A 27,851-nucleotide genomic window follows, 5' to 3' on the forward strand; every position below is an offset into this window, starting at 1 on the left:
AAAAATAAGCAGGTTCAAATATTAAATTTGGCAAAAATGACATAATGTACTACACTTGTATTTATAATATATATAGATGCATGTATACATGTGTTTCCTATAGAACTTTTTTTTCGTGAAGTTGCAGTGACGACATTATTAGTTTATTATATTATTCCATATTTAAACTAGATTTAAAAAGATATGTCTTACAAAATATGTACAAGTTAAAAGTTGTTGAAATTCAAAGAGTAAATTAAACTATGTATACAAATAGAGGAAATAAATACTTCGTAGTGAATGTTGAGTATGTGTTATATACAACTATACAAGTATATGTTTCTAATGTCTACTCATATAAAAATTGAAAGAATGATTATAGTTCCTCAAAACAAGTTTCCTATTTCTTGGTTTCAGTTTTCAAAACCAAAATAATCATTGTAGACATGATTTTGTAAGCTCATTATTATATACGTAGTAACTTACATATATCATAGTACCATACACATCACACATGACAAATTTTATAACCCCTTTGAAGGGGTTCGGAAAAACAAATGATGCATGGGTGTTCTTAAAAATTGGTAATTATTGAATTTCAAGTAATATGCCCGCCGCTATTACAAAAACATTTAAGTTTCAAGGTAAATAACACTAGCTAAATAATGATGTCAAAAAAAAAAAAAAAAAAAAAAAAAAAAAAAAAAACAACTACCTAAATACAAATGGGAAAGGTCATTAAATTAACTACACAAACCACAAATTCTGAGATCCAAAATATATTTTCTGTTGATCTTTGAAAATGATAGACGTGTAATAATAGTAAGATCCAAATTGCACATGCAAGTTGAAAACAACTTGGACCTCTTATTCAAATTTTCTCATACTATTACATTACCATCCACATTTTATAAATATCAATTTGGACACTATCTTAACATTATATTATATATAGATGACTTTGCCTTTAATTCAAAATCGTATCATCTAAGGGTTTGTTTGGCATTACTGTGGTTTTCAGTTTTTTGGTTTTTTGTTTTTCAAAATCATTTGACATATGTCATGTAATAAATCAAAAATTAGTAAAACTTATTAAAATCATGATAATTTTGAAAATTGACAATAGAAAAGTAGAAACACCTTTTTCTTATTTCCTGCTTTTGGTTTTTTTGTTTTTAAAAAAACACAAAACTGAAAACAAAAATCAATGCCAAACAAGCCCTAACTTAGCTTTTTTGTTTTTACTCATTCCCAAAAGATTATGGTGTTATTTTATATAAGCTACCATAATTCTAGTAAGTATGTATATTTATTTTATAACATCAGCTAGCATAATTCTAACAATTTCTTACTATTATTATTATCTCAGACTTTAAAAAAAATATATATATACATACTTTGCTCGATATTTTTAAGGAACGAATATAAATAAAAATTAAAGAAAGATCGGACCAAGGAACGAATAGAGTGCGCAAGAGTCGGACCAATTAGGTGAGAATAGTTTTGTCCTACTTGGCCGGACCACATGACTAGTGATAAGCATAATTGATTTTTACTACCTCAATTGATATGAGAGTGTCGCTATCAATTGTGCCAATCCAACTAAATCAAATGCCAAGAATCTGTATTAGAAGATTCCCTTACCGTGGAAATTTATGGTATACGGATGCCCATGTGACGGCTTTCAATTTTCCGTCACTAGTACATCTTTCATGTACGGCAATTTAATTTCTCTATGCTTTTTAATATTTATAATAAAGATATTGTTCTTTTTTGACATTTATGAAATTGCTTGTCTTTAATCAATATCTTGTTATCCTTGCCTCCTTGGTATATGTCCATAGAGAATAATGGTGATTTTACTAGTAGTCTTTAATTAACATCACAAGATCTCATCCATCTCTTTTTAAGAACAAAAACTATTGAAATTACGTTTTCTAAAAACGCATCTTATACAGTATGATATATCTAAATTAACATTATTGATATCATATAACTAAAAAAAATACTAAAAACATCAATAATTAAGTTAAACTACTCTGTCAAATCTAAAATAGATGATACATCACATACATGTATATATGTCTCATCTCGTGATTATTGTATATTTGTACATAAATAGACTTGCTTTTTAATTGAGAGAATTGTACGTTTCATCTCGTGATTGTATGTAAATAATATTTGTTGATATTATGAGTAGTATTAATACAATTGAGTTAAAGGTTCAAATATATAAGTGTGTTTTACTCCGTATTTTCATTTATATTCACAACAAAATTGTCTTTACGTGCAACAATAACAATAGAAGGACTCATTAAGGCATCAAATTTGGCCATCACTATTATTTTCAAAGAAATGAGGTGTGTTTTTATTATTTTAATCTTTATATGGAGTAGATAGCAAAATTGTTTTTACATGCAACAATAACAATATACAAGGGACTCACCCCATTAAGACATCAACTTTGGCCGTTGCTATATTATTTGTAAAGAAATGAGGATTACCAATATTTTCCCGATATAGTTGAATCAATCAATTATGGAGTAATATTTTCTAGAAGTGTTAATAATCACATCTGATTATGATGGAAACCAGAATTTTTGAGAAGATCAATTTGTTGAGCTTCTTTGTAAGATTCTTGTCTTAGACTCTTAGACACCTATATATGTACAAAACAACATAATGCTTAACCTTAACTTGGTGTGTATAATTTGTGTGCAAGATCATCTAATGAGTCTAATTCTTAAAGTTGTTACACAACAATAAGTTACTTATGATTGCAACATTTTTCTACTTTATTCAATCGTATTATTCCATTAATATCTATATGTTTTATTTGTCAGCTACACGTTACCATGATAGCTATTCACTATGTAATAGCTACTCCGTACTAAATACTCACTACATCGGTATCTCTAATTTTGTAATTAGCACGTAGAGCAGTGGCCGAAATGATGGAGGAGGGGATAATATTCGGGGGTCGAATAAAATGCTGAGGTTGTATAGTTGTTGTATTTAGCGATCTAATTTTGTTTGTTTTCGGGTGAGTTGTGATTAACGTGGAGAAGATTGGCATCTGACAACTTATTTCGTCAGTTATGAAAGACATCATGTGCTAATGGGCCCTAATAGCCCAAATTAATTGAGAAAGGAAAAACACCTTTTTTCTGTTTTTTTGGATAAAACGATTTGTACCTTAAACCACTTGATTTGGAATTGATAATTATTCAAATAAGGATGACTTAATTATGATTAAAATAAAATTAATCAAATTGTAGGTAGACCTAACTTTAAGGTTTATGTCATTTCCATTGTTGTCAACTATTCTTGGATTTTTAATTATACAAATGTCATGGTTGATGCATGTCCAATATACAGTATACTATATGCTAATTTGAGGAAGAAATTCAGATCAATGGTTGATATATGAAATTATAATTATCCTTTGAGATAAAGGTAGGTGTGTTGTCCGTAGTCATTGATGTACTGGATTTTATTTTAATTTATTTTGAAAGGAGTCTTAAAAGACTCTAATTATCATTAAAGTAGTCGTATGATATTTGTATTTAAAAGTTTATGACAAAGAAATTGAAACATATTTAACAAAATCAAATAAGAATCGAGCTAAGAATCCGAATACATAGATATAACAATTCGATATTCTCGATTAGTTGTTTCATACAACTTTATACTTGGCTACGTCATTGCTTAGTTATTTAGGGATTCTTGTGATAACTTTGTAATATAATCTGAATCTGAACAATCAACCTCAATCGTATCGCATGCATAACTTAAGATCAGAGAACAACTTGTCTTTTGAAAGAGGTCGAAAATCCTGTCTTTTAAAATAGATAGGAAAAACCTAGTTTTTCGAAGAAGATCAAATACTTTCTTTCTAAGGAAACAAGTTCCTCGCTCACAAAATGAGGAATTGTTACTATAAACCTAAAAAGGACAAAAAGCCAAAAAAAAGTTAAAATAAATAAAGATTGGACTTTCCGCTGGCATAAACCCCTTCAAAATATCAACAGTGGAATCAAAGATTAGGAGAGATCATGTACTAGATTTTTGTATGCTGTTTTTATTACGATAGATTAGTGAAGACATTAGACATAAACAATAAATATAAACTAATATAGGGTCCATCAAATAAGAGTACCAAAAAAAGAAAATGGGTTGCGTTAAGGGTTTACTTATCTGAAATTATCTTAGACCTTATCTGAATTTTTTTAAAGTTTAAGTTGAATCTAAATAATTAAACCTTTATCAGAACTTAATTTCTTGATTTTTTTTTTTTTTTTTTGACAAGTTATTTTCTTGAAATTATGGTAAACAATTGATGGCCAAAACTATAGCAACTCAAAATATAAACTAGCGGTACATCAATAAAAATAAAAATAAAAATAAAAATAAAAGAAAAAAGAAAAAGAAAAAAGAAAGAGGAGTCCTCCTTCCGCAGTTCTGTACTCTAAGATTGTTCCATTAGAGAGAAAATTGGTGAGATATGGTGCTTTATTAATAGTTAAGAATTTAAGTTGAAAACAAAATTCTAATTGCGAGAGAGAAAATTTCGTACTATACAAGTATCAATTTCTCATGCACAATTTTTACGAAAAGTTTGGCACACCAGCGCAAATTGTGTATTTAAAGTTTGCAAGAAACATCTCAATTACTCTTTAACCATTCTGTTTTATAGGAGCATCACATATAAAAGATGACATCCTTGCACAAGGCTCACAATAATATATTATGAGCTCAACTTATTATAATTGGATTTATAAAGAAACTAACTTGTTAATTCAAAGTTATTTTTAAAGTAAAATTAATTAATTTGTAGAAAAGTAGAATGCAAAATTATCAAATACAAAATAACAAGATCATATCATATATATTTTTTTCACCTTCAAAAAAAAAAAAAGGGCAAAACCACAATCACTGTGGATAAGTTTTGATATTGATGAATACCCTCTTTCACAGAGGATTTCTGTTGTAATTTTGAATTCGAACAAGAATTGATGCAATTAATTGTATATGTAGAATTGATTTTTATTATGACACCGCACAAACCCTCATCAAATTAATTTTTGTAAAATCCAATATGTGGAATGGGTTGAAATTAGGTAGAATAATCTCGAGTAAATTGAGAATGAAGATTTATTGCGAGCTTAAAATAAGTAGAAAGCTAGTAAATAAACAAGATATTAGGGGCTTTCATCAACCAATTCAATTCCGTAAAAAGGGGTTAAAGGGAGTAAGAGAGAAAGGACAAAAAAGTGGGGGTAGCTTAATTCAACATTATTTAGGATCTATATTATCTTAACTCAGTTTTACTGACTAATTAGTTTTTTTTAATCTTAATTTTGAAGCTTGGTCTATTTTATACATGTATTAAAGAGGAGAGGGATAAAATATAACAATTTTGGCAATAACACGAGAATGTGATGAGTTTGGAATTGGATGAAATCCCTACCTTATAAAAAAGTAGAAAGTAACTCTTAGGAATAGTGTGCTACCAATTATACCCTCACTATTGTGTACAAAATTGTGTGCAAAATGTGTATTTACTTTTTTACCCTCAATAATATGTTTACTATCATTAATACATTTAATGTTTTTTTTTCATTAAACATATATCATCAATTAATTCGGTTTTTTTTTAATAAAATATATGTAATGCTTTTTTTTTACTAATTTAAAAAAATCAATGCTTTACACTTCATATGATATTATTTTTATTTAAAATGAAAAAAAAAATTGTATGTACGAATAGATGATTTATTACCAACTACCAAGGGACTATTTTATCTAATTGTTGCCTGAATGTTAATGTTTATGCGAGTTGTAGGGTGTAATTGTTTGTCTTTTTTAGTTTCATATAGTTAATCTCACACTTCCTCCGTTTTCTTTTACTTGCAACACACCTTTTAGGCACGCAGTTTTAGGAGATGATTAGTGAGGGTAAACGAGCGATTTTATCAATATAATTTTTACACGAAAATTAGAATAGGGTTAAGTATCATTTGTAAAAATTATAATGAATAATTTATCCGTTTACATTACATTAAACCGACCTCAAAACACGTGCCACAAGGCTGTGTTGCAAGTAAAAAGAAACGGAGGAAGTATAATTTATGTAGAGTAATTACTAGGTTGGGTAAGAGTATAGACTTTCAAATAGTAATGATCCGAAAAATTGTTCTACTATTGCATATGTAATGTTAAATTACTTCTTTTAGTATATAATATGTGCTCTATAATTTTTGAATTGTATTTAATCCATTTCTAATTAAGTTTGTAGATGTTTTTGCAATATTACACTGTTGAATAATTGCATAGATGTTTCTTGAAGAAAGGTTGTGCAGGAAATTAAAAAACGAAAACTTTAAATACACATTCCATTAATTTATCAAACTATTTTCCCTAAAATCCCAATGTTGCGAAAAGTTTAAACACAACCCAATATAGACATCAAGAAAGGGCAAATCACTTCGCGCGCATCGCGCGCATCAACTGCCCTAGTCATATAAAAGTTAGAAAAAAATTAGCAAGAATAATCCTAACTTTGTCTCATTCACCCAAAATAATCCCAACTTTGGATTATTTTTAATAATCCGAACTTTGATATTGATTTGCTTCTAATGGTCCTAACAGGTTATTCAACTTGTTATAATAAGTTATATGACACGTGTTAGCATATGATTGATAAAAAAAAATTAAAAATTAAAAATTCAGATTTTTTTTAAAGAAATAAATTAATTAATTAACTTAAAAATACCCCTACCAGCGCCCCAACCAGTAAACCACCTTACGGCATGCCACCGTCCAGCCAGCCATCCATGCAGCCGCTCAGCCTATGCCACCGTCCAGCGGCCCAGTCCACCTCCACCCTCGTCAATCTCCTTCCCGCGCCGGCCACGCTACCACCTTTCCCGACACCCCCTTTTCCACCTCGAATCCATTTCACCAAGACGCCAACCATAGAACCCATTCGAAACCCTTACCGACTACATCAGCCCTAATTGCGAAGAGTACAAACCTTCACCCTGCCCGCGAGCCGTGACCCTAAGCTACCCAAACCTCCACCCCTTTTCCAATTTCATTATTGCAAAAGGGGTTTGCAACTTGTGAGTGGGGATTAATTATGTTGGTTGCAAAATGCGGTTGCGGAGAAAGGGAGGGTTGCGGTTGCAGCGGGGAAGGGGGACGCCGATAGGAAGAATCTAGGGGAAGGTCAGGTTGGGGCGGACGCTGGCGGTGGTAAAGGGTAGGGAGGGTGGTTGGTGGTGGTTTTACTTAAAATTATTTTTTAAATAGTTAGTTTTAAAATAATTAGTTAATTGTTAATTAATACTAATGATCTGCCTTAAAAAAATTAGTACTAATAACATATTTTGACCAATCATGTTGTGACATGTGTAAATTACATTTTTTTTAAAAAAAAATTACCTTCCTAGCAGGTTACCGGTCACTTGGGACCGTTGAAAGCAAATTCATATCAAAGTTCGGATTATTAAAAAATAATCTAAAGTTGGGATTATTTTTGGCGAATGAGACAAAGTTAGGATTATTCTTATCAATTTTTCCTAAAAGTTAAGTTGTTAGAATAGTTAACATGGCATGATGTTAACGGTTGCTACTTTAGTTATATTTATAGATTAATTAATTATTAATAGAAGCTTAGAATTAAATTTTTCTAAAAAAAAAAAACCTTAAAATTAAATTACTTATTACGGAAATACGGGGTAATAGTCATTAGTCATCCCTTCTGCGCCTTTTTTTTTTTTTTTTTTAAGGTCACTCATAGCGTTTACAGTACATATTCCTATACTCTTATTACTCTTCTTAAAAGAGATGGACAAGACAACATTGACTACCTTTAATTTTTCTAAACATTGTAGTATTCAAATGCATCACCAAATTGCTAGTAAAGCTGTGCTACATTTTATTTGATTAAGAGGTTTATCGCTAGCTAGATTTTTTTCACTTATCATATACGGAGTAATACGCATGTCAACCCGTCTAGTTAGTTTAAATATTAAAAATGATTTTGATCAAAATTTATCTAAACAATGAATCGGAAAGCAATCAAGATCGGTAAGCTCGACTAACATATAATAATATGACTAATTGGATAATAATTATAATAAAACAAGAGAGCCATTGATTTCACCTGAATTGTATAAGAATAGTTATTAGAAAAAGTGGACCCCAAAATATATGTATTTATTCATCCTTTTGTCAAATAACAATGAACAAATGTCAATAAACTAATTCCAACCTAATAATTGCCAATTTGCCATGTATACTCATCTCACATCTGTTCTTCCTTCTACACATTTTTTTCACATAAAACAATATTCATTGAATTTTTTTTATTTTATTTTTTTATATTCGTTGAATATCTAATACCATTATTTATAAAATTATACTCCGTAGGATAGATAAGACTGACTGAATAATAGACCACACTACAAGAATAATGGCATAGCATAAAAATAATAAAATAAAATAAATGATGCGCGTAAGAGTCGTGTTACATATACATTCTCTAATAATTTCTAGAACTTCTACACAACACAAACATAACCAACATCTTTCCAGCCCAACCAGGCCCAAAAAATACCCACCTTTTAGGCCCCATTTTCTCTCTCCTATTATATTTACACTTGGACGTTCCGTAGTACTACTACTACTATACCTTCCTCAGTCGTAACGAATATCTTCTCTCTTTTTCTCTCCTCTCTTTCATCGCCGCTCTTTCCTCGAGTTCTTCACTTTCACAGGTATAAACAAAAAAATAAAAAAAAATAAAACCCAGTTCATCGTATTATCTTGGATTTAATTTTTTTAGAATTGCATTTTGTTTAGTTTAATTTTGGTTAGTTGATGTCTTTTTCTCCGACAATTAAGCTTTCTTGATGGAAAACTGTATTCATGGTGGGAGATATTGATTGTATAGTGTTTTGTTTAGTTGTCAAAAAAGTTGATAATTTTGTATCCCTTCTTTATTTTCTTGTCGGGTGCTTTTTAAAGTGCTTTACACATTCATATATTGTTATTCGTTCTAGTCTTCTTTATCCGAAATATAATCTATGTTACTCAGACTCGGCTTGAAGTAATGGATACCGAACACGGGTACGGGTACATTAAGTACGAGTGTTCGAGTATCCGATAGGTTGAATTTATATTGATTATGATATCTAAATTTGTGTTATTTGATTTGTTTATTGAAACAGTGAGGAACTTACAGAAGATAGACTGGTGCGCATAAAAACACTCTGGCCAAGATATTAGTGATCTCTCCTCAGTGGAGGGTGTGCTGCGCGCAAATCTTTGATGAAATTTGCTTTTCATTTTGCAAATCATTGGTTTGGCGCTTACCCATTGATTATGGCTAATATCCAACCTAACTAATCTTTTTTTTGTTCTTTAATTTTTAAAGCAGTTGAGATGTAAATCTTTAATTTTTGGTGAACTGATTGAGGTACAACAAAGTCAAATTCTCCGTACAATCCAACAAACCTATTCTTTTTTTTTGGAAGTTTTTTTCCCAATTTTTTTTTTTGGAAATCTTTTTCTGAATTTTGATACCCAGAAAGTATGGCATTATTCCATTGTTTTTCCAAGTTAGTTGGAAGGAAGAAGAAGGTGAAGGTAATAATTCATTTGATTTGGTAATTGAAATGTTTTTTTTTTTGGGGTTTGTGAATTTGAATTTTGATGATGAAATGATGTATTTTGTGCAGGATGCAATTGTTTCTTCGTCAGAATGTAAGAATGTTAATGAGAACAGAACCTTACAAGTGAAGGTGGAGCACCCAGTGAAGCCTTCTGAGCATGAGGACGAGCTGAAATCGACTTCGTTTAGTGTTCCGGTGCCATTCGATGTCACTGAGATTTCAAGATGTGAGGTGAAGGTGATGAACCCGGTTGAGAAGGATCAGGAGGAGGCTGTGGAGGTGGCATATGAAGGTGAAGATGAACATGAACATGACGAAAAGTCACCAATGAGTAGAGAGAACTCTGATTCAAATCTTGAAGGCCGCGACATTGATTCGAGTAACCCGAGTTTTCAGATTGGAAGTCCTTGTGCTGAGCAGGGTACTAATGATGAGGAGATTGAGATAGGCCAAGGTGGGCATGTCAGTGATCCTGGGATGGCAAGGGAAGAGCGGTGGGCTTCACCGAAGCTTACACGTTCTTGCTCGAATCTTGACTCGAGGGAAGTGCTCAAGAGGATAGCTGATCAATTGCCACCCTCCAAAACACAGTCATTTGAGCAGTTACAGGAACTTGCAAATAGAGTAAGGGGTGATCTTTTGATGAGATCTCCTTGCAGCCAGTCATCGGCACGTACTCACTGCAGTGCTGATAAGGTGATGCTGAAGAAGCACTCTTCGAGTCAGATCCTTCCCTCGAGGAGCAAGAGAATGTGGTGGAAGCTCTTCCTTTGGAGCCACAGGAATTTGCAGAGACCAGCAATTGCTTCTAAAACAAGAATGTCGTCCCTTCTTGCTACTGTCAATCAGCAAGGTGGATACTCATCTGACACACTCGAACCATATCGAGCAAAGCAGCTCTGCAAGGTGGAATCAGCAGGCTCATTTTCTGAATTATGCAGTTATAAGAGTAGCCACGAAGAAGAAAATGTATTGAAGGGTGGATTTTCAGGGCTATGGCCTCAGAATCAGTGGATTGCTTTCTCAGGGGAGTCATCATCTTCGTTAAAGAGGGTAGATGACTGGGTGAAAGACCTAGAGTTTCAGCCAACAACCCCGGTCGTTGAAGAAGAGAATGGTGATGAACAAATTGTCTTCCCATCTTCTCCTAAGGCCGATGAGTCAATGGCAAAATATCCAACTCATTCCTCCCGACATACCAAAATCAACTTATCTGAGGAACTTCAGCATGCCAACAGTGTGATTCAATCTCTGAATTCGTCTTCAACTGTGGCTCATGTATCAGGGATGGGGTTGAAAGTTATCCCCATCATATCACACTTCTCAAGTCTTCGTTCAATCAATCTATCGAACAACTCAATTGGTATGAACTTGAATCAAAATCTTGTTTGAGATAAGAAGCATTTCTGATTTTCTGCAGTATAATTCAGGCATAAATGATAAAACGCCCTGAGCCTCTGACAACATTTTTTTTTTTCATTATTCTGGTTTATCTTGCAGCTCAAATTACTCAAGGATCACTTCCAAAGGGCCTTCATGTCCTCGATTTATCCAGGAACAAGATCACTACCATTGAAGGACTAAGAGAGTTAACTCGACTGAGGGTACTCGATCTGAGTTACAATAGGATCTCTCGTATTGGTCATGGTAATATTGATCTTTTGCTTCAAATTTTGGATTGGTAATTACCTGCACATAGTTTGAAAAATATATTCACATTGTTTATTATATTAACCTCAGGACTCTCAAGTTGCATATTGCTCAAGGAGTTGTATTTAGCAGGCAATAAAATCAGTGGAGTTGAGGGGCTGCACAGGCTATTGAAGATTACCGTTCTGGACCTTAGCTTCAATAAAATAACCACAACCAAGGCTCTAGGACAGCTTGTTGCCAACTACAATTCTTTAGTGGCACTCAGTATTTTGGGGAACCCGATTCACAGCAACCTAAGCAGTGACCAGCTTAGGAGAGCTGTTTGCGGACTTCTCCCTAAGCTGGCATACCTAAACAAGCAACCCATTAATCCGCAGAAGGCTCGAGAGGTATCAATGGATATTATTGCCAAATCTTCATCTCGAAACAACAACTGGAATGCTCGCAGGAAGTCCGTGAAAAAGAGCAGTCAGAGTGGATTGATGTCATCCAGCACTGGCAGGAGCACTACGAGTGTTGGGCAGAGAAGCAGGAACAAGTCGAAAAGGCAAGCAAACCAGCAGTCGAGGTTAAAGGCGAGGACTGTAATCAGTTAATTGAAGATGATCTTACAGACCAATGATTTATGATATAACGCGTCATTGCAACTCTTCAGCAAGGAAGCAGGCAATAAAATGTATAAACTTGAGTTCGAAGTATGTTCCTTGCTGTTGGTTTTGTATCATTGTTTGTCTTCATTTCTTCAAAATAAATTAATAATAGGACCCTGGCATTTTTCTGGATGACTGCACTGTATAACATGTCTAATGCCTAAATGGAGTGGGAGGTGTTTCAGTCTACGAAAACCTCATTGCATGGAAAACCATTGACTTTTTTCATTTAGCAGCATGTAAAAGCAAGCTTTTTTTGTGAAATATGAAAACCTGCACGTAATAATTCATCTGAAATATGACCCAAAGAAGCTAGTGATAGATGGAAAATTCTGTCTAAACACTAACTTGATCTATTTGAGCGGTCAAATATAAAGATCATCTAAAATCAAGTGTTCCTTGCACAATGTTAATATGTTATACGAAGCAATTGCATACAAGCATAGTTTGGACAGTTCAAAAAAATTATATTAGACAGCAAGTTCAGAAACAAGCAGAAAATTAGAGTTAAAGAACTCATCTTTGGACAGTTCAAAAAAATTATATTAGACAGCAAGTTCAGAAACAAGCAGAAAATTAGAGATTAAAGAACTCATCTTTGAGGATTGAGTTGAAACAATACAGAGATACTAGCACTGAGACAAACAACATTAAATCTATTTTATGTCAGAAAACTACAGGCCAAAGATCAATGTTTGTAACTAAATTTTCATCAGACCTTTCTAAGACAGTAGTAATGACTCATGAAGTATAGAAATGCATGACACAAGGATATTGACAACCAAAATTATCTAAAAGCATCTAATTACCCCATCTTTCTTGCTTGATCAAGCATATTTTCGTCACCATCATTCACTGATATTGTCACGACACAATTCATCAGGATGCTGCATTTGAGCAAACCTATATAACCTCTCATTAAAAACAACCTGAGGATCTTTCTGAATTAAATTCCCATTCTCATCATACCCATCCTTCAAGAAAACAACCCAATTCATCTCAGTACCAGCTAAATAAAATGTCCTAGGCTGCTTTTTAAGCATCTGATAAGTATGCTTAGTAAGACTAAACTCCTCCTTAAACTCTACTATATGATGAATTGAAGCCTTCTTCTCCAATGTCAAGCTCAAAAACTCATGTATAACCCCAACCCTATACTTCTCAGCCTCCAAACTCGAAAGCTCGTGCTTCCACCCATCAGAATACGGCGAAACCAAAGGCAATGTATTCAACAAATTCAACCTCCTCACATCATCATCCTCCAAGTCCAATTCCTTCCCATGTTTCACAGGAAACTTAAATGCCTTCTTCACCTTCTCCTCATCAATCATAAACTCCCTCTCTAACGCGCTCAAGGCCAATGCCGGATCCCACCTCACTAGTTCAAGCATTCGACTCCCATCATCCCCAATTACGACACGAAAATCATCAGAAAATTTCAAAACCCAATCCCTAAAATCCTCAGGAACACCAAATATCAACCTACAATGATAAATCTTACTTAACGCCATTTTCTTATCTTTCGACATCATTAGAAGTTTCTTAACAACTTTTACCCTCTCTAATTCCATACTCTCCATAATCTTTACCTCCTCCTGCAGTAAATTCTCCATAAACTCAGTAAAACCTAACCACATTCTATTATTTTCGTGACGGTAAATTTCGAAAATAAGCGGGTGATTAGCGACGAACTTGTTAACCTTTCTTCCCCGGGGAAAACCCAGTTCCCGGAAAAGTTTTCCGGCGTCATCTAACCGGAGAATATGCTCGGGTTGTTTCGCGAGAAATTGTTTTGATCGGGTGAGAAATCGGAAGAAATTATCGCGATTAACGAGATGTTCGAAGTGGGTAATTAAGGAAGAAGGGTGTTGAACAAGGGTATTTCTCGGACTGGGTTTTTGGCGTTTTTTCTTGAATTTTTTTGGGGTTTTTGTGATTAAAAAGGAGGTGGAAAATAGGGAGGTTTGGAGGAGAGAGAAAATGGGGGTTTTGGAGAGAAAGTAGGGTTTAAGAGAGTGTTTGGTTGTGGTGGTGAAGAGGTAGTGTAAAGCCATTGATGGGGTTTTGGAGAAGATGATTCAGGAATTTGGGGTTTAAGAGGGGAAGTTGAAAGAGGAAAGAGGAAAGAGGAGAGAGACAATTAAAAAAGGGGGGAAAAAAAAAAAAGAGAGAAAAAAATCCGACCTGCCGGAATCGAACCAGCGACCTAAAGATTATCTGCTACTACTACAGTCTTCCGCTCTGCCAACTGAGCTAAGGTCGGATGTTGACAAATTGCGAATTGAAAATTATTATGACCTTGTTCAGTTGTTTGTGTGTTGGGCATAATTTTTTCAACTCCTTTATTTATTTTTAATTAAAATGGACATTTACTTTTTTTTAAAAAAAAAAAACTTTTTTTTCCCTCTTAACATTGCATGTTTTGTGTTTTTTTTTTCTTAAAAAAAAAACTTTTACATGATGTATTAATTATTTTTTTTAGTTGTTACTAAGAGTCTGTTCTGATTGAATGAACTGAGCTGAACTGACTAGACTGAATTGAACTGAACTTATTGGAGCTGAACTGAACTGAAGTAAACTGAATATTTTATGAGAGAAGGAAATTAAGAACTGAACTGAACTGAACTGAACAGAACTGAGCTAAAAATGATCTGAAGAGAACAGACCCTAACTCTTTTATTGTGTACAAATTTCACGCAGATGAAATTCTCTTAAATTAATGAAGTGAAGGGCTCTAATACATTGTTAGATACAATGGAACATATTCGCCCAAATGAGTGTCGTATTCATCTAAACCAAAGGAAAATACATCTTACAAACATATGGTGATGAATAAGAAATTAAATATCTCATAACTCTGGTGAAATTATTTTCTTCTTTTATTGATTCGGGACATTCATATGTGATATACTAATATTTTATGTGTTTAAAGGTGCTAAACTTTCAAATAATGAAGTTTGTCGTCGTGCATATTTAATTAAAACTAGGCAACTAACTACGCTAATGTAGGATTTAAGCATATAAACTAAAAGCAAACAATACTAAGGGTCTATTAAGTTAACCTTAATTTTACTTATTTCAAATCTCATAAGTTCAAATGAATTCAAATAAGATAGGTTCAAGAAAAATAAGTTATGATGAGAGTTGATAAGGGTTACCTTAATATAAATTACAATTAAAGTAAGACCCTAATCTGTTCACTTCACCTTAAACAAATAATATTCCGTAAATATAATTTTAGTTCAGTAAAACTATAAAAATAAGTTTAATTCATTAAAAATAATTTCAATTCAGTAAAAATCAGTAAACTTAAAAAGAAATGTAATAGCAATTTAGTTTAAAAAATTTCAATTTAGCTAAAATAATTTCAGTTTAGCAATAAATAATTTAAGTTCTGTAAAAATAATTTCAGTTCAACAAAAATAAGGTGAAGTGAACGGAGCCTAAGTTTTAATAAAGGTGTAATAAATTTAGATAAGTAAAATTAGGTGAATAGAACACAACCTTAATTCATCTAATTTTCACTATTCTGAACTTATATAATTTTGGGAAATTCTCTTTGATCAACTCCAACTTTTTAAATTTCTAAGCGGTAAACATTCTTAAAATTTATTATCAATGGTAAACCATAATTAGCTTTACTAATGCATTGGAAACATTATTGATGATTTTACGTAATTATTTGGCTAACCCTAGTTAACTACAACACTAATGACTAATCTAACCTCATAAAATAAAATTATTTACTACCTCCATTTCATATTTTTTGCAACTTTTGCCAAAAATGGATGCTACACATTATTTGCAACTAATCTTTTCTTTCCTTTTTAGGTTGTCATTTCTCTCTTTCTCTCTCCTCATCACATGCATTCTTAATTTTCTCTCTCTATCTTACACTCACAAACAAATTTTGCCTAAGAGTCCGTGCACTCTTCAAAGTTGCAAAAAATGTGAAACGGAGGTAGTAAATAATTTTTTTTTAAAATAATTAAAAAAAAAAAAAAAAAAAACCAAACTCCTCCCTTACCCCACCTAGCCACTACCAGCAGCTCCTCCCTCTGCCGGCAGCCAAGCGCCCCACCATTCCGGCAGCCAGTCCGCCCCTACCCCCGCCGGCGCCTAGACAACCTTTTCCCGCGCCGGTGACCCATCCCCCCTCCCCCCTACCCACTAAACGCACCACCCGAAACTCCCAAATACCCAACCCGAAACCTCAATAAACCCTCCCCCACCACGTTAAAACCCAAATCCGGCCCTTTCCCACCCTCGAAACCCTGGGGAACGAAGTTTCGAGGGTGGGGGAAGGCCTGATTCGGAGTTCAAAGTGGTTGGGGGAGGGTTTTTTACGGGTTTCGGGTTGGGGATTTGGGGGTTTTGGTTTGGGTTTTCTGGTGGTTTTAGGTAGGGGAGGGGGAGGCTACGTCGCCAGCCGGGGTGGGGAAGGCCGGGCGTCTCCGACCGGGAGGTGGGCGACTGGACGCCGGCAAGGAGAGGGCTGCCGCCGGTGGTTAGGGGGTCTGGAAGGAGTTTGGGTTTTTATTTTTTTTATTTTTTTTTTATTTTTTTTTTTGGTAAATGGTTGAGTGCAGTAATTAGGGGCTTCTTAGTCATTTCGATTTTTTTTTTTTTTAATTTTAAAAGCTAACCATGGTTAAGGAATCGATTAATTATATCAATAATGTTACCAATGCATTAGTAAAGCTAATTAAAGTTTACCATTGATAATAAATTTTAAGAATGTTTACCACTTAGAAATTTAAAAAGTTGGAGTTTACCAAAGCGAATTTCCCATCTTTATTAATCATTATCAGAACTTATCTAACCTAAAACGAGAGAAGGTGAACAAATAAGGGCCTAAAAGAAACTAATATGAGCTGTGTTTGATCTGTTGATGACTTCCCTGCTTATTTTTAGAACGGTGGGTAGATGAAAATGTTATAACTGCATATACTAGGAGAAAGAGAAACTGTTGTCTTTTGTTAAGAATGGGAATGCTCCAATGATTGCCAATTTTGTATGCCCCATATTTTCAAACTCCCACTAGAGCCACTACTAATTTATGGTACTAGCAAGTAGCAACTGCAAATGGATTTTCAACGGTTTACCAATTAGGAATTTAGGACCAAAATGTTTGAATGGGTCGTATTTATAACCCATTAATGTGCTGGGCCACCCTTATACTTTGGGCTTCAACTTTGCTGTTATTCATTTACAATACTAAGGGCCTATTTTGATTTACTGAAATGAGATGAATTGAATTGAACTGAGCTGAAATAAACTGAACCGAACTGAACTGAACTAAATTGAATTGTTTATGAGATAAGGAAATTAAGAACTGAAATGATCTGAACTAAAGTAAACTGAATTAAACTGAAATTATGTTGAAGAGAACAGGTCCTAAATAAGAATGTACTTAATGCCCAAGATCATTTATGAGATCATTACTAGTTAAAAACTTTGACTCTTTGAGGACAATAGGTCAAGAAAAACCTTTTAGTACATTTTACAATCACCCATTAAACTTGTGAGAGCCAAATGAATTGAAAGATTCAAGTTTGGTTTGATGACTTTTACACTTTGATTCTGAAGATATACTAACTGCTCCGATTAGAGGAAACGGAGAAGAGGATGAATGGATGAAGTGGAGGGAGATGAAAGGATCCATTTTACATTCCTCTTCAATAAACATATCATCCTATTGAATAAACACCATCCCTTTGAAATCAAAGAGATTTAGAGGAGCAAAAGAGTTCCGTCTTTCCCTCCACCCCTTTCCTCCTCTTTCCTTACTACTTCGTAATATGTTATCTAAACAAGGTGTAATATATGCTTCGAATTATAGCTGTTAACTCTTTTACTTTCCAACACATACATTATTTTGGCGTTTACAAAAAAATTGCCTGTGAATCTGTGATCTACTAGTATTTTTGATAGACACATACATTTCAGTTATTAATGTACATGCTTGATCCACATTAATTGTTTTTTTTGGCCACAAATCACTTCAGATAATGACTTCTGCTTGTATTATATCAGGTCCTACAAAAGCAGAATTTCTTTTCTTAAAATAAAGACAATGTAACTTTTTGAAATTACTCCACAAAAGAGGGACATTTATAAATAGACATGATTGTACAACCCACCTATTTCTAGAGATAAGTCTTGATAGAATGAAAGATACAGCTAACAGATTTAAAATGCTTATGAATTTGGATTTTATAACTAAAGTTTTTTTTTTTTTTTTTTACATTTAAGAATATTCCTATCAGATAGTTGGAGACATTGAAGTGAAACATATTTACATCATAGAATTAAGAGTTGTGTGTACTAACCAATAGATTCAATGGAGATGCCTATTTCATTTTCATGGTGTACACTAATACACATGCTATGAAGGTCTTATTCACTAATATTACTTATATGGCGTTATGCATGTGCAAATGCATCTCGGAGATAGCTACGTCTACCCACATTTCAAACTTCACATAATAAAAATATATTTCAAATACTCGCAGGGTAGATATAATTTCTAAGCTTATTCATAGACAAACTCGTTTGGTAGGCCGTAATAAATTGATAAAAATGTGCATTCTCAAATAATGTCGCATCAACATGGCCTTTGGCTTCATAATCATTTATATCAATCTTTTAAACAGGCCAAAACTGCCAAACAAATGTACTATGTACATCCCATTTTAAACTAGTTGATGAATCAAAAGCATGTCTATCAGTTGCTGACCAATAAATTCATAGTGAGGTTTAATGATTCTTGAAAATATACCATTCAATAAGTACCCAAGTTTTGTGTTGCAAGACTTGCATTACTAATGAATGCCTTTTTAAATGAGCTTTCTACAATGAATATAGATGGATTTAGTAAGGTGGGTGGTAGAAGGAAAAAAAATAACTGAAAATTGCCACCCCAGCATTGTATATACTGCAGCAGACACTCTTTGCTTATTCTGCTAGACATCGTATAACTTAAAACCGAGACAAAAGAGTACTGAAAACACTGATTCATTCTATACTTGACAATCACTCTTGTTGTGCCTCAATCGCGTAATTACAGGGGCCCTATGGTTGCCTTACGGCTTCATAGGATTGTCGCTGGCTTCAACTAAAAAAGAAAATATATCGTATACTGAACTTCTCCTGTTCCAAAAATCTGTAGACTTTGATTTTCTCTATTGACTTGTGTCGTGGTATAAATAAATCAATATTTAATCACAGGTAGCTACCTTAAAGGCTTGTAGTCGTAGATCACTTTGCGTGCCTCTTGAAGAAAGACTTCTGGCAGACGAGGAGTTTCTCATCATTGTTGCTCTCGATTTCAATAACACGAGCTTCCCATTTCAGTCGTGCTATAAGGGGTCTCATAGACTCAATTAAATTAGCTTTGTCTCGGAAAATTACCCATCCCTAAGCCAATACTCTATGTCAGCTGCTTTGATAAAATGTGAGATAAAAAAATTGACTAGGACTTTCTCTTATACTTTGAAATAAAAACTGATGAATAAAACTAATTTAGATACCTCAGGCCGAAGAATTCGATCAATCTCAAGAAATATGTCAAGAGTATTACATCTGCGTTGGGAACCTTTTTCTAGAGTGAGAAGACCATCAGCATGCACCAAGTCGTAAGTTCGAGGGTATGTTGGAAATGCTTCACACCTACACAAGTAGGAATCACACATTCTTCAGCAAAGGTTACACTATATCCTAAGCCAAAGCAGAGTTAGATACAAAACCTAAGGTTATCAACAATATGGTGCAAGTGCTAGTCTCTGCATTTTTCTTGATCAGTAATGCATTATGTATCTTAATACTAACAATCATCACATGTATCAGCATGTACATTTTTGTACTTCAACTGACATACTTAGTGTTTCAACTCTATCCCACAACAGAATACGAGGCCATTTTCTGCACATTATATGCACCAAATGACCAGAATCCTAATGCACCAACCACACAGTAAAAAGCTGATACAGATTATATTGCTCCAATTCTTGTTTTGCTGCTCATTTTAATTTCAACGTACGTAGTATAATTCATTACAAATTGAAGCTGGAAAACTGGCCTGGCCAATACCTTTTGTACATTTCATGTATAACTAGGCACTGTAATCTCTTTATAGTGCTATAAATTCAGCTTGAAAAAAAAAATGCAGTTCTATTAACAGCGGTATCAGATGTCCATGTCACCTTCTAGAATGAGGAATACAGTATTCACTGACAATATGCAGCATTAGCAATTATATATTGCAGTAGATAATGTAGGGAAATCTCAAGAGCATAAATTGACACAAGGTTCACGAGGAAGAAAGAGAGTAATTTTTCATACTTACCAGTCATGTAACACACCAACATAACCCCGGTCCAGAATCAAAGGCAGGTAGTTGGGACCACTTGTAGGCACAACATTCATGACCCACGCAGATTTTCCAGTGTCCAGTAGAGCAGCATTAAAACCACCAAAGCGAGCATTCATGTCTAGCACATTTCTGAGCATATTGTAAGGAGGAGAAGGATCCTCATCACCGGGTCTCTTTGGATGGTCTGAGAAAATAATAGGGGAGAGAAGGGTCCAATAATCACGGATTGCAGAATTCCAATTTGAACTATCTTCAGCCAAGTCTTCTGGATGCAGTCCTAAGGAGTCAATAGTGTGTCAGCTAATTATACAAAAAATCAAGGTAAAAGCTGCAAATAACCATCGCATGAAATCGAAATACTAATCAAACAACGCAAACTCAAGAGATCTTACCATGAGGTTGAAGCTCCTTTTCATTCATTTTTGCCCGAGATGGCCAAGTTAACTTCTCTTCAATGGGAAGCCAGCGACTGCTATGAGCTCCTCCTATGCAAGTTTGGAGTGGGCGGTAGTATGGAGATTGAATATCTTGACCCTTGCTACATACACTCGGGCTTGAACCAGGTTTCCTGAAATATAAACATTCCAATGACATGTCACTCACTATCACCCAGGAAACTGCAAAAGAATACTCGTCTATAAACAGGTAAATAACTGACCTAGAAAAATAGCAATTCCTTTTGGCAGTCTTCTTCCACACAACAGTTTCATCCTGTTGGGACAACAATTCCCAACAAAGCTTCTCTGTAAATTCATGAACAAGATCCCATCTCTTCTGATTCACTTTATTACGGGCATTGGTAAGAGGCGAAGTCCAGACAAAGTATCCACCGGGTCTTAAGACTCTATCAGCCTCAAGTAAGAACAAGCCATCTGCATCATTTGGATTATATCATATATCAACAAACTTTGATATCAAGCTAGCAAAATAAAAACATTTTGCCCCAATTCGCATCTAAGTTGCCTTGCAAGTACCAGCAAGTCCAGAAAATTGGATCGCTTATACTTCTAATGAAACGAGCATTATAGAAAATCTTAAGACATTACAGATTGACCTTTAGGAGAGTCTGATAGTATGGATCTATTTTCTGAAGGCTCATTTGGCAGTGCAGGTTCTCATTCTTATAAAGAGGGTGGTAATAGCCCCTGCATCGCAGACACCAGGTTCCCACGAAGAAATTTAAGTTTTGATAAGAATATGAAGTAGGATAGGAAACCCCAGCCACCAAACAATAATAGGAAAGGCGATTCTTGAGAAGAGAATTCAGGTGCATAGCATCCATCAATATCTTCAGCAAAACATTGACAATTGTGGCATATTGTCATTTGCACACTAAAAGGTAAAGTTATTGATTGTCATATTTCTTTGGCAGTTTCTTACTGATGATGTACATTCCACAACAAATATGTCAACACTGCTTTCCTCTATCAATATTCTTTTAATAAACTTTATCCTCCAAGACATTGTAAAGGAGGCATGACAATGATCCAATTGGTTGGGAGCAGTCTAGAGGTTTTCACCTAGCAAAATGTCAAATGGAAACATGTAATTTTCATATTTTATACTAACATATAAGAAAGACTTGGTACCTTTCAGATCCCAGTCAATTCCACACCGCGCACAATGCACCATGTCATAAGAAAGAGATGGAAATGGCAACTGTTTTGTACTGAAGGAACCAATCATCGCTGGAAGACCTCTTTCAAGTGTGAGTTGCACTTGACTACCTGAAGCCTCATAAGGCGCAATACACATGGTCAGTAACTCTTTTGAGAACAGATGCGCTCCAAAGGTACCATATCCACATCCTATATCTAGGATATTTCTCACCTGCACCAGGAAAAAGATGCTTTATGGCTTATGAACACTTGAATTGTATTAGAATTTGGAATATTACAGGTCTATCTCAAGAATGACAAGGTACATACTACTTTTGATGGGGTCGAGGAAAAGGAATATGCAAAAAATCATCTTATTAAGCTGAAGAATATAGAAATTCTGAAACAGTTAGCTTCAACTTTGTCAATGGTATTGTTAAAAGAAATTTAAAGCAAGAGCAATGAGGTTATCCACAATACTAGCTCAAAAGCACATCAAAAAAATACCTCAACATTCACATGGTACCCTTAGATTCTAAGAAGTGAAAGATTTAGAATTAGATATGATGCAGTACACATTATCCATTTCCAATGGAGTCAAAAGATTCACTAATTTATTTCGGCCAGGAGTATGATTCACTAAATTACAATGTATCATTATTCCTTAATACTTCGTGCATCTTTTTTATCGTGAAAGGGAAAATGTCCAACAGAAACAGCCTCCCTTGTTGAGTTGGTTAAGCTGTAAACATCAACCCCCACAACCTTCCCAAGGAAAGAGCCCTATCTAGAGGCCAGGCAATATTAATTGCAAGGGCAGGGGATACACATGTATGATTACATTAACGAAAAACATTACCAATTGCAAGGACAGGGAACTATAGAAGTCTGATTTCATTAACAAAGAAGATTACATACCCCAGCTTGTTTAAAATTGGAAGAACTTCTTAGCCCAATCATTTCAGCAATTTGATGTGAGTAGTCCTCAATGTTATCTGACGTGAGTGAGTCAGAGCGAAAAGAAATTTGTTCTTCCTCTAACATCATCATCCTGTAATTAAAGCCAGAGGGATTAACAACAATGAAGCAGAAATCACAAATTGAACTCTCTGTCCCAGACTAGTGAAAGGGGTGGTTTCAGTTCACCTTTTGGTCAAACTTCCAGAAGAAAGTACTTCTTGAGCAGAAATCTTAACATTTGCAACCCAAATGACATCTCTTCCAGTAGGCCATCTCAGAGGAATCTTGTAATTCACAGGAGGTAAAACCAAGCAATTTTGCTTCAAGCTGTGCTCACAAAGACGATCAAATTCATCGCCATCAGAATAACCTAAAGCCGAGCTTTCTGACACATTGTAGCAAGGCACAAAATTTTCATCTTTTTTAGAACAGAAATCCAATTCTCTCAATTTTGCTGGCCCTTGAGATAGATCACTGATGGCTGTAAGATCTGAGACGAGCAGCTCTTGCATCCTCCTATAACTATGGTAAATGTGACCTCTTGACGATGCAGTAATTGATATTGTCCACCAAAATGACCCAGTTAAAGCAAGAATCACTATAAGAACTAAACTGGTTCTAAGAAGAAGCAAAGTTAGCTTATGCCGACTTCTTGGACTTCCACCACTAAACAATTCTGTTGTAAAACCATTTTCATTAACACCCAACTTTGAAGGGGCATTATCTGAAGAATTTAACCGAAAGGGTAACTTTACTGAAGAATAGCTTTGGTCAGACAACGAATGACCAGCTCGAGTATTATCCTTTTCTGTTTTTTCTTTCATTTGAGAGTCCTGAGAATCCCAAGAACCATGATTGCTACCAACAGAAAGACGCCGTTGCTCACCAGATATGCCTCTTTGGAGAGGCCTTGACATTTTATACTACCGCGAATCCTACAAATGCAACCTTTTGGATTTCAATACAACTGCTGAATAAAATCTACAAGTATCTTTGTATAATCAAGTCCACTACATCGCCATTGCATCATCGTAAATTCTAACACCTATTACAAGATGCATCCCTGAGGGTGGCAGCAAAGTATGGCAACAATATTGAAATATCAGATCCAACTAAACAATATCATTCATTTGAAGCATATAAAAAAGACATAAATATAGATTTTAAACACCCAAAGTCAAAAAAATTCTTCTTTTTCGACGACAATACAAGGTGGAATCCAGATTCGGATGCTTATTAGAAATAAAACAGTATAATTGTAAATGATTTATATAACTTCAAATTATAAGCTTAAACAATAAGTTTCACCGACAGTGTATTTTAGTTCAGTCACTCACACTCCTTAAATCACTACTACAACTTTTAACAAAACTAAGATCAAACCAAAAAATTAAACTGATTGAAAATTTGAAATGAACCCAGCAAAACTAAATTAATTTACAGATACATAATAATAAAAAAACCCATTATGATTAACCCACTAATCAACTAAAATAATAGTTTATGAAATTGAAATTTAATCCTTTTGTATTAAACATACTAATTATAAATCGAGAACAAAAAAACCCCAGATAATTTCACACTGAAAAAATACAGAATCAAACAAGATCAACTTAATATTATTCCTACAACACTAAAGTATAAACATAAAAAGACAGATTATGTAAAATAAAAAAGAAAAATACCTGAGATTTTGAAGTTCGAACTTTGAACCACTGAGATTGAGCAAAAAAAAAGAAACCCCAGAAAATTTCACAACATTAAAAAATAGAAAGATACAAAATTTGAGAATTTTTCTTCTTCAATCTCTCTCTTACTCCCTCTATACAATCTTATAAACCCAGAAAACCAAGAAAATCAGGAAAATCAGAAATTTTGTTTAAATGAAGTCGTTATAATATACTTGTTGTAGTACTGATTGAAACATTATACTAAAACAAAACAAATGAAAGTTTTTATTACTCACTTTCCTATCACCTCTGCAATTACTAATGTAGTGTAATAGCAGTAGATGCTGTGTATTTAATGCTCAATTTTCAAATAAATTATTTCACCTCTTTTTCTCTCTCCTCTTTCTTTCTTTCTTTCTCTCTCTGTTTTATAATATACTGTGTGAATCCAGAAATTTTTATACGCGCTATCCAAACAACCAAGATAATACAGAAAAAAGGGTGGAAGGGAGGTCGATCTGCAAAAATTATGGAAAAAAAATGTAATTTTTTTTAGTAAAATTAAAAATTAAAAATACCCAAGTAAAAATTAACTGGAATAAACAAAACCCAGATGTTAAATCTTGCAAATGATGTGAAAGTTTTGAGCTTTTTCAAGTTAAAACACTAAAAATGGCAAAAGTTTCTCTCTCTAATTAATTACTACTACAATATTTAATGACTCGGGATTAGCTTAAGCTGTGTTTTAGGCTATGGTTTTCTGCTTTCTCTCACTTAAATTTTTAATTTTTTTTTTTCTGGGGATGAATTAAATGAGTATTTTTTGGGTGAAAAAATGAGAAAAATATTATGCAGATCTGCTAAAAAAAAGGAGGCATAAACTTACCCAGAATCTATTTGCCGCTCAATTTTATAAAATGTTTAGTACAGTAGTAAGTTTACTCTGTACTCTGTAATAACAGTAATTGCCTTTTTACAGATTTTTTTACTGGTGAGTGGTGAAGAGTGAAGAACAATTTTCTTCTTGTGTCTGTTTTTTTTTACATCTTTAATAAATATGCTGAGAATTCATTTTGTTTTTTTACATATTTTGGATTTTTTTATTATTTTTTTTTACATACTTTTGGATTTTTATTTCAGATAATGGGAGTATTAGTTTTAATAAATGTCCAAAACAAGTAACTATCCAAGCCTAGGTCACGTGAGTTTTGATCTTTTGGTGTGATGATTTATCCGATTACAAAGTTTTATTACTGGTTCTATTTTGAAAATTTGAAATAATGGTTACTCATACATGTTTTTCATTACGATATTATTTTTTCAACTTTGAAATATATTAGGTGTTCAATTTTAATTCTCACAAATGAGCAAAAAAAAATGATTTTAGGTTGTACACCTTTACCCAGGTGAAAGAACAAGTTCGTCATACGATAAAATAGGTCTACATCAAGTAATACTCGTTCAATTTTTTTTAACAAATGCAATAGTTTTCTTTTCATGGTGAATGGTGAAAGAAACACATTTAAGATCGTAAAGTCAAATTAGTGCACTTGGTACACCTCGGAGTATATTTTTACTTGCGGTATCTTTTATCATAATACTAGATTAGGTCCCGTGCCATGCACGATAATTTTCAATAGATATTTTTTAAAATTAACACTATTAAATTTTTTGACTTTCATATGTTATGTTCATATCAATTAAATGCTAAAGAACAACAAAAATGACAGGAATATATCACACTAAGAATAATTAATATGTGTCTTTTTTGGCAAATCTTATTGAAGTATCTATAGAGTATTAATTGATTGAAATTTTAATCATAAATTATTCAAATAAATGACAAAAGTATTATTTGTTGATTTGATATTCGTATTTCATCACTTAAACTTGTAGCTTCTATTACATAATTTTACAAAAAAATAAAAAAAAAATAATATATAATCTTGTTGTAATAAACATATGTAATACTTCCTCCGTTTTTATTTAGTTGCAACACACCCCTTCGACACGCATATTAAGGAAGATATTAGACTAGGTAAACAAATAAATTAATTTACAAAATTTTACCACCTATAAGAAGAAAGAGATAAGTTGCTACGGTTTAAATTTCATAGCTTAATTCATTCGTTTATCTAATTTAATCATCTCCTCGAAAAACGTGATAAAAGGTGTGTTGCAAGTATAAAAAAAAAAGAGAAAGTACATAATATGTCTTTCCAAAAAAAAAAAATATATCAAAATCTTTTGTTTTAATTTGTATGCAATTTTTACTTGGATCTTGCTAACGAGCGTCCCGGGGCGTTAGATAAGGAATAATTATATTGGTTGAAATGGTATTAAGTTAGGAATGCAGGACAAAATCACGCGTCGTTCGGTGTAATTAATGTTAATTTTACTCTAATATTTCCACTTTTAATTCTCTTATCTAACGCCCCGGGAGCGCTTATTAACTTTTGCCTTTTTACTTATATGTAGAAAGATTTAATTTGTTTCTTCCAGAACATGACACATGTCATTACTGGTGTGTCTTTTAGTATATAGTTATTGATTGATATTAGACCGTGTTGCATAGTCGCTTGGATTAGATTGAAATAATGTTCTGTTCACTATATTTTAGGAATTTGTTAATTATTTTAACTATAAAATCTATACAAGGTTGGAGTGGACCGAATCTTACAATTGTCATTTGTAATTGTCAATTAAATATCTTTAATCGCATTATTAGAAATATAAATTTGTAAATTCACATTTAGATGAGTCTAATAAGATCTCGCTTTTGAATTTTTTTTTTAAAAAAAATAAAAATAAATTAAGAAAGCAAATTGAATTCTATGTAAAGTTAGTTGATCGAATTAGACTAGTTGGATTTTTAAAGAAATTAAAAATTATATCATATGGTAAAAAATTATAAAAACTTTTGTATACATTCGGTGTATAGTAATATTACTGTACATCGAGATAAATTTAGGGTAATTTTTGTTAAATTTAGAGTAACTTTTATCCATAAAACTTAAATAACTTTTATTTATATTAGGATAACTTATATATTTATTGGATAACTTTCATTCATTATAGGGTAACTTTTGATCATTTTAAGGTAATTTTGAAACGAATGTACAATATTTTATTGTACATCGGATTTTTTTAAATGTTTGTCAAAAAATTAAGATTGAGATACCTTATTTAAATTAAGGCGAGAAAGCATTAACATAGGCTCCGTTCACTTCACCTTATTTTTGCTGAAGTGAAATTATTTTTACTGAAGTGAAATTATTTTTCCTGAA

General features: G+C 33.2%; 3 protein-coding genes and 1 non-coding gene across 7 annotated transcripts; 1 reads left to right on the forward strand and 3 right to left on the reverse strand.

Moving 5' to 3' along the window:
- The first annotated feature begins 8,543 nt into the window (after positions 1–8,543).
- On the forward strand, positions 8,544–12,094 carry LOC145586510 (uncharacterized). Of its 2 annotated transcripts, none has more exons than XM_081643357.1 (5): positions 8,544–8,762; positions 9,216–9,633; positions 9,726–11,022; positions 11,160–11,306; positions 11,400–12,094. In XM_081643357.1, exons 2-5 carry the CDS (start codon positions 9,580–9,582, stop codon positions 11,906–11,908), a joined length of 2,007 nt encoding a protein of 668 aa, XP_081499483.1. In that variant the 5' UTR covers positions 8,544–8,762; positions 9,216–9,579; the 3' UTR covers positions 11,909–12,094. The 2 variants fall into 2 exon arrangements, with proteins under 2 accessions (XP_081499483.1, XP_081499484.1); XM_081643358.1 differs by lacking the exon at positions 8,544–8,762 and adding an exon at positions 8,822–9,114.
- A 566-nt stretch (positions 12,095–12,660) lies between these two features.
- On the reverse strand, positions 12,661–14,052 carry LOC145585315 (protein WHAT'S THIS FACTOR 1 homolog, chloroplastic-like). Its single transcript, XM_081642026.1, has one exon. It carries the CDS (start codon positions 14,014–14,016, stop codon positions 12,811–12,813), a length of 1,206 nt encoding a protein of 401 aa, XP_081498152.1. The 5' UTR covers positions 14,017–14,052; the 3' UTR covers positions 12,661–12,810.
- Positions 14,053–14,140: 88 nt separating this feature from the next.
- TRNAY-GUA (transfer RNA tyrosine (anticodon GUA)) lies at positions 14,141–14,225 on the reverse strand. Its single transcript is given in 2 exon segments — positions 14,141–14,176; positions 14,189–14,225. It is a non-coding gene; the product is annotated as a tRNA-Tyr (tRNA).
- Positions 14,226–18,844: 4,619 nt separating this feature from the next.
- LOC145586509 (putative pectin methyltransferase QUA2) lies at positions 18,845–25,223 on the reverse strand. Of its 3 annotated transcripts, none has more exons than XM_081643356.1 (9): positions 24,580–25,223; positions 23,081–23,829; positions 22,853–22,985; positions 21,926–22,166; positions 20,995–21,208; positions 20,729–20,904; positions 20,310–20,613; positions 19,495–19,633; positions 18,845–19,381 (listed from the first exon to the last, which is right to left on the reverse strand). In XM_081643356.1, the coding sequence occupies exons 2-9, from the start codon at positions 23,809–23,811 to the stop codon at positions 19,223–19,225; spliced, it is 2,097 nt and encodes a 698-aa protein (XP_081499482.1). In that variant the 5' UTR covers positions 23,812–23,829; positions 24,580–25,223; the 3' UTR covers positions 18,845–19,222. The 3 variants fall into 3 exon arrangements, with proteins under 3 accessions (XP_081499482.1, XP_081499481.1, XP_081499480.1); XM_081643355.1 differs by having other exon boundaries at positions 23,081–23,842; XM_081643354.1 differs by having other exon boundaries at positions 23,081–23,957.
- Positions 25,224–27,851: the final 2,628 nt, after the last annotated feature.

Source organism: Chenopodium album, chromosome 16, assembly GCF_948465745.1.
Source record: "Chenopodium album chromosome 16, dcCheAlbu1.1, whole genome shotgun sequence".
Lineage (NCBI taxonomy): Eukaryota > Viridiplantae > Streptophyta > Magnoliopsida > Caryophyllales > Amaranthaceae > Chenopodium > Chenopodium album.

What these genes read in the sequence shown, in the direction of transcription:
- LOC145586510 (XM_081643357.1), top strand. Translation starts at nt 9,580, where the DNA reads ATGGCATTATTCCATTGTTTTTCCAAGTTAGTTGGAAGGAAGAAGAAG. An exon ending in GAAGGAAGAAGAAGGTGAAG is followed by an intron (nt 9,634 to 9,725) that starts GTAATAATTCAT and finishes TATTTTGTGCAG; the next exon opens with GATGCAATTGTTTCTTCGTC. An exon ending in TCTATCGAACAACTCAATTG is followed by an intron (nt 11,023 to 11,159) that starts GTATGAACTTGA and finishes TTTATCTTGCAG; the next exon opens with CTCAAATTACTCAAGGATCA.
- LOC145585315 (XM_081642026.1), bottom strand. Translation starts at nt 14,016, where the DNA reads ATGGCTTTACACTACCTCTTCACCACCACAACCAAACACTCTCTTAAA.
- LOC145586509 (XM_081643356.1), bottom strand. Translation starts at nt 23,811, where the DNA reads ATGTCAAGGCCTCTCCAAAGAGGCATATCTGGTGAGCAACGGCGTCTT. An exon ending in AGGAATTGCTATTTTTCTAG is followed by an intron (nt 20,905 to 20,994) that starts GTCAGTTATTTA and finishes TTTATATTTCAG; the next exon opens with GAAACCTGGTTCAAGCCCGA. An exon ending in AAAGGAGCTTCAACCTCATG is followed by an intron (nt 20,614 to 20,728) that starts GTAAGATCTCTT and finishes TTGACTCCTTAG; the next exon opens with GACTGCATCCAGAAGACTTG.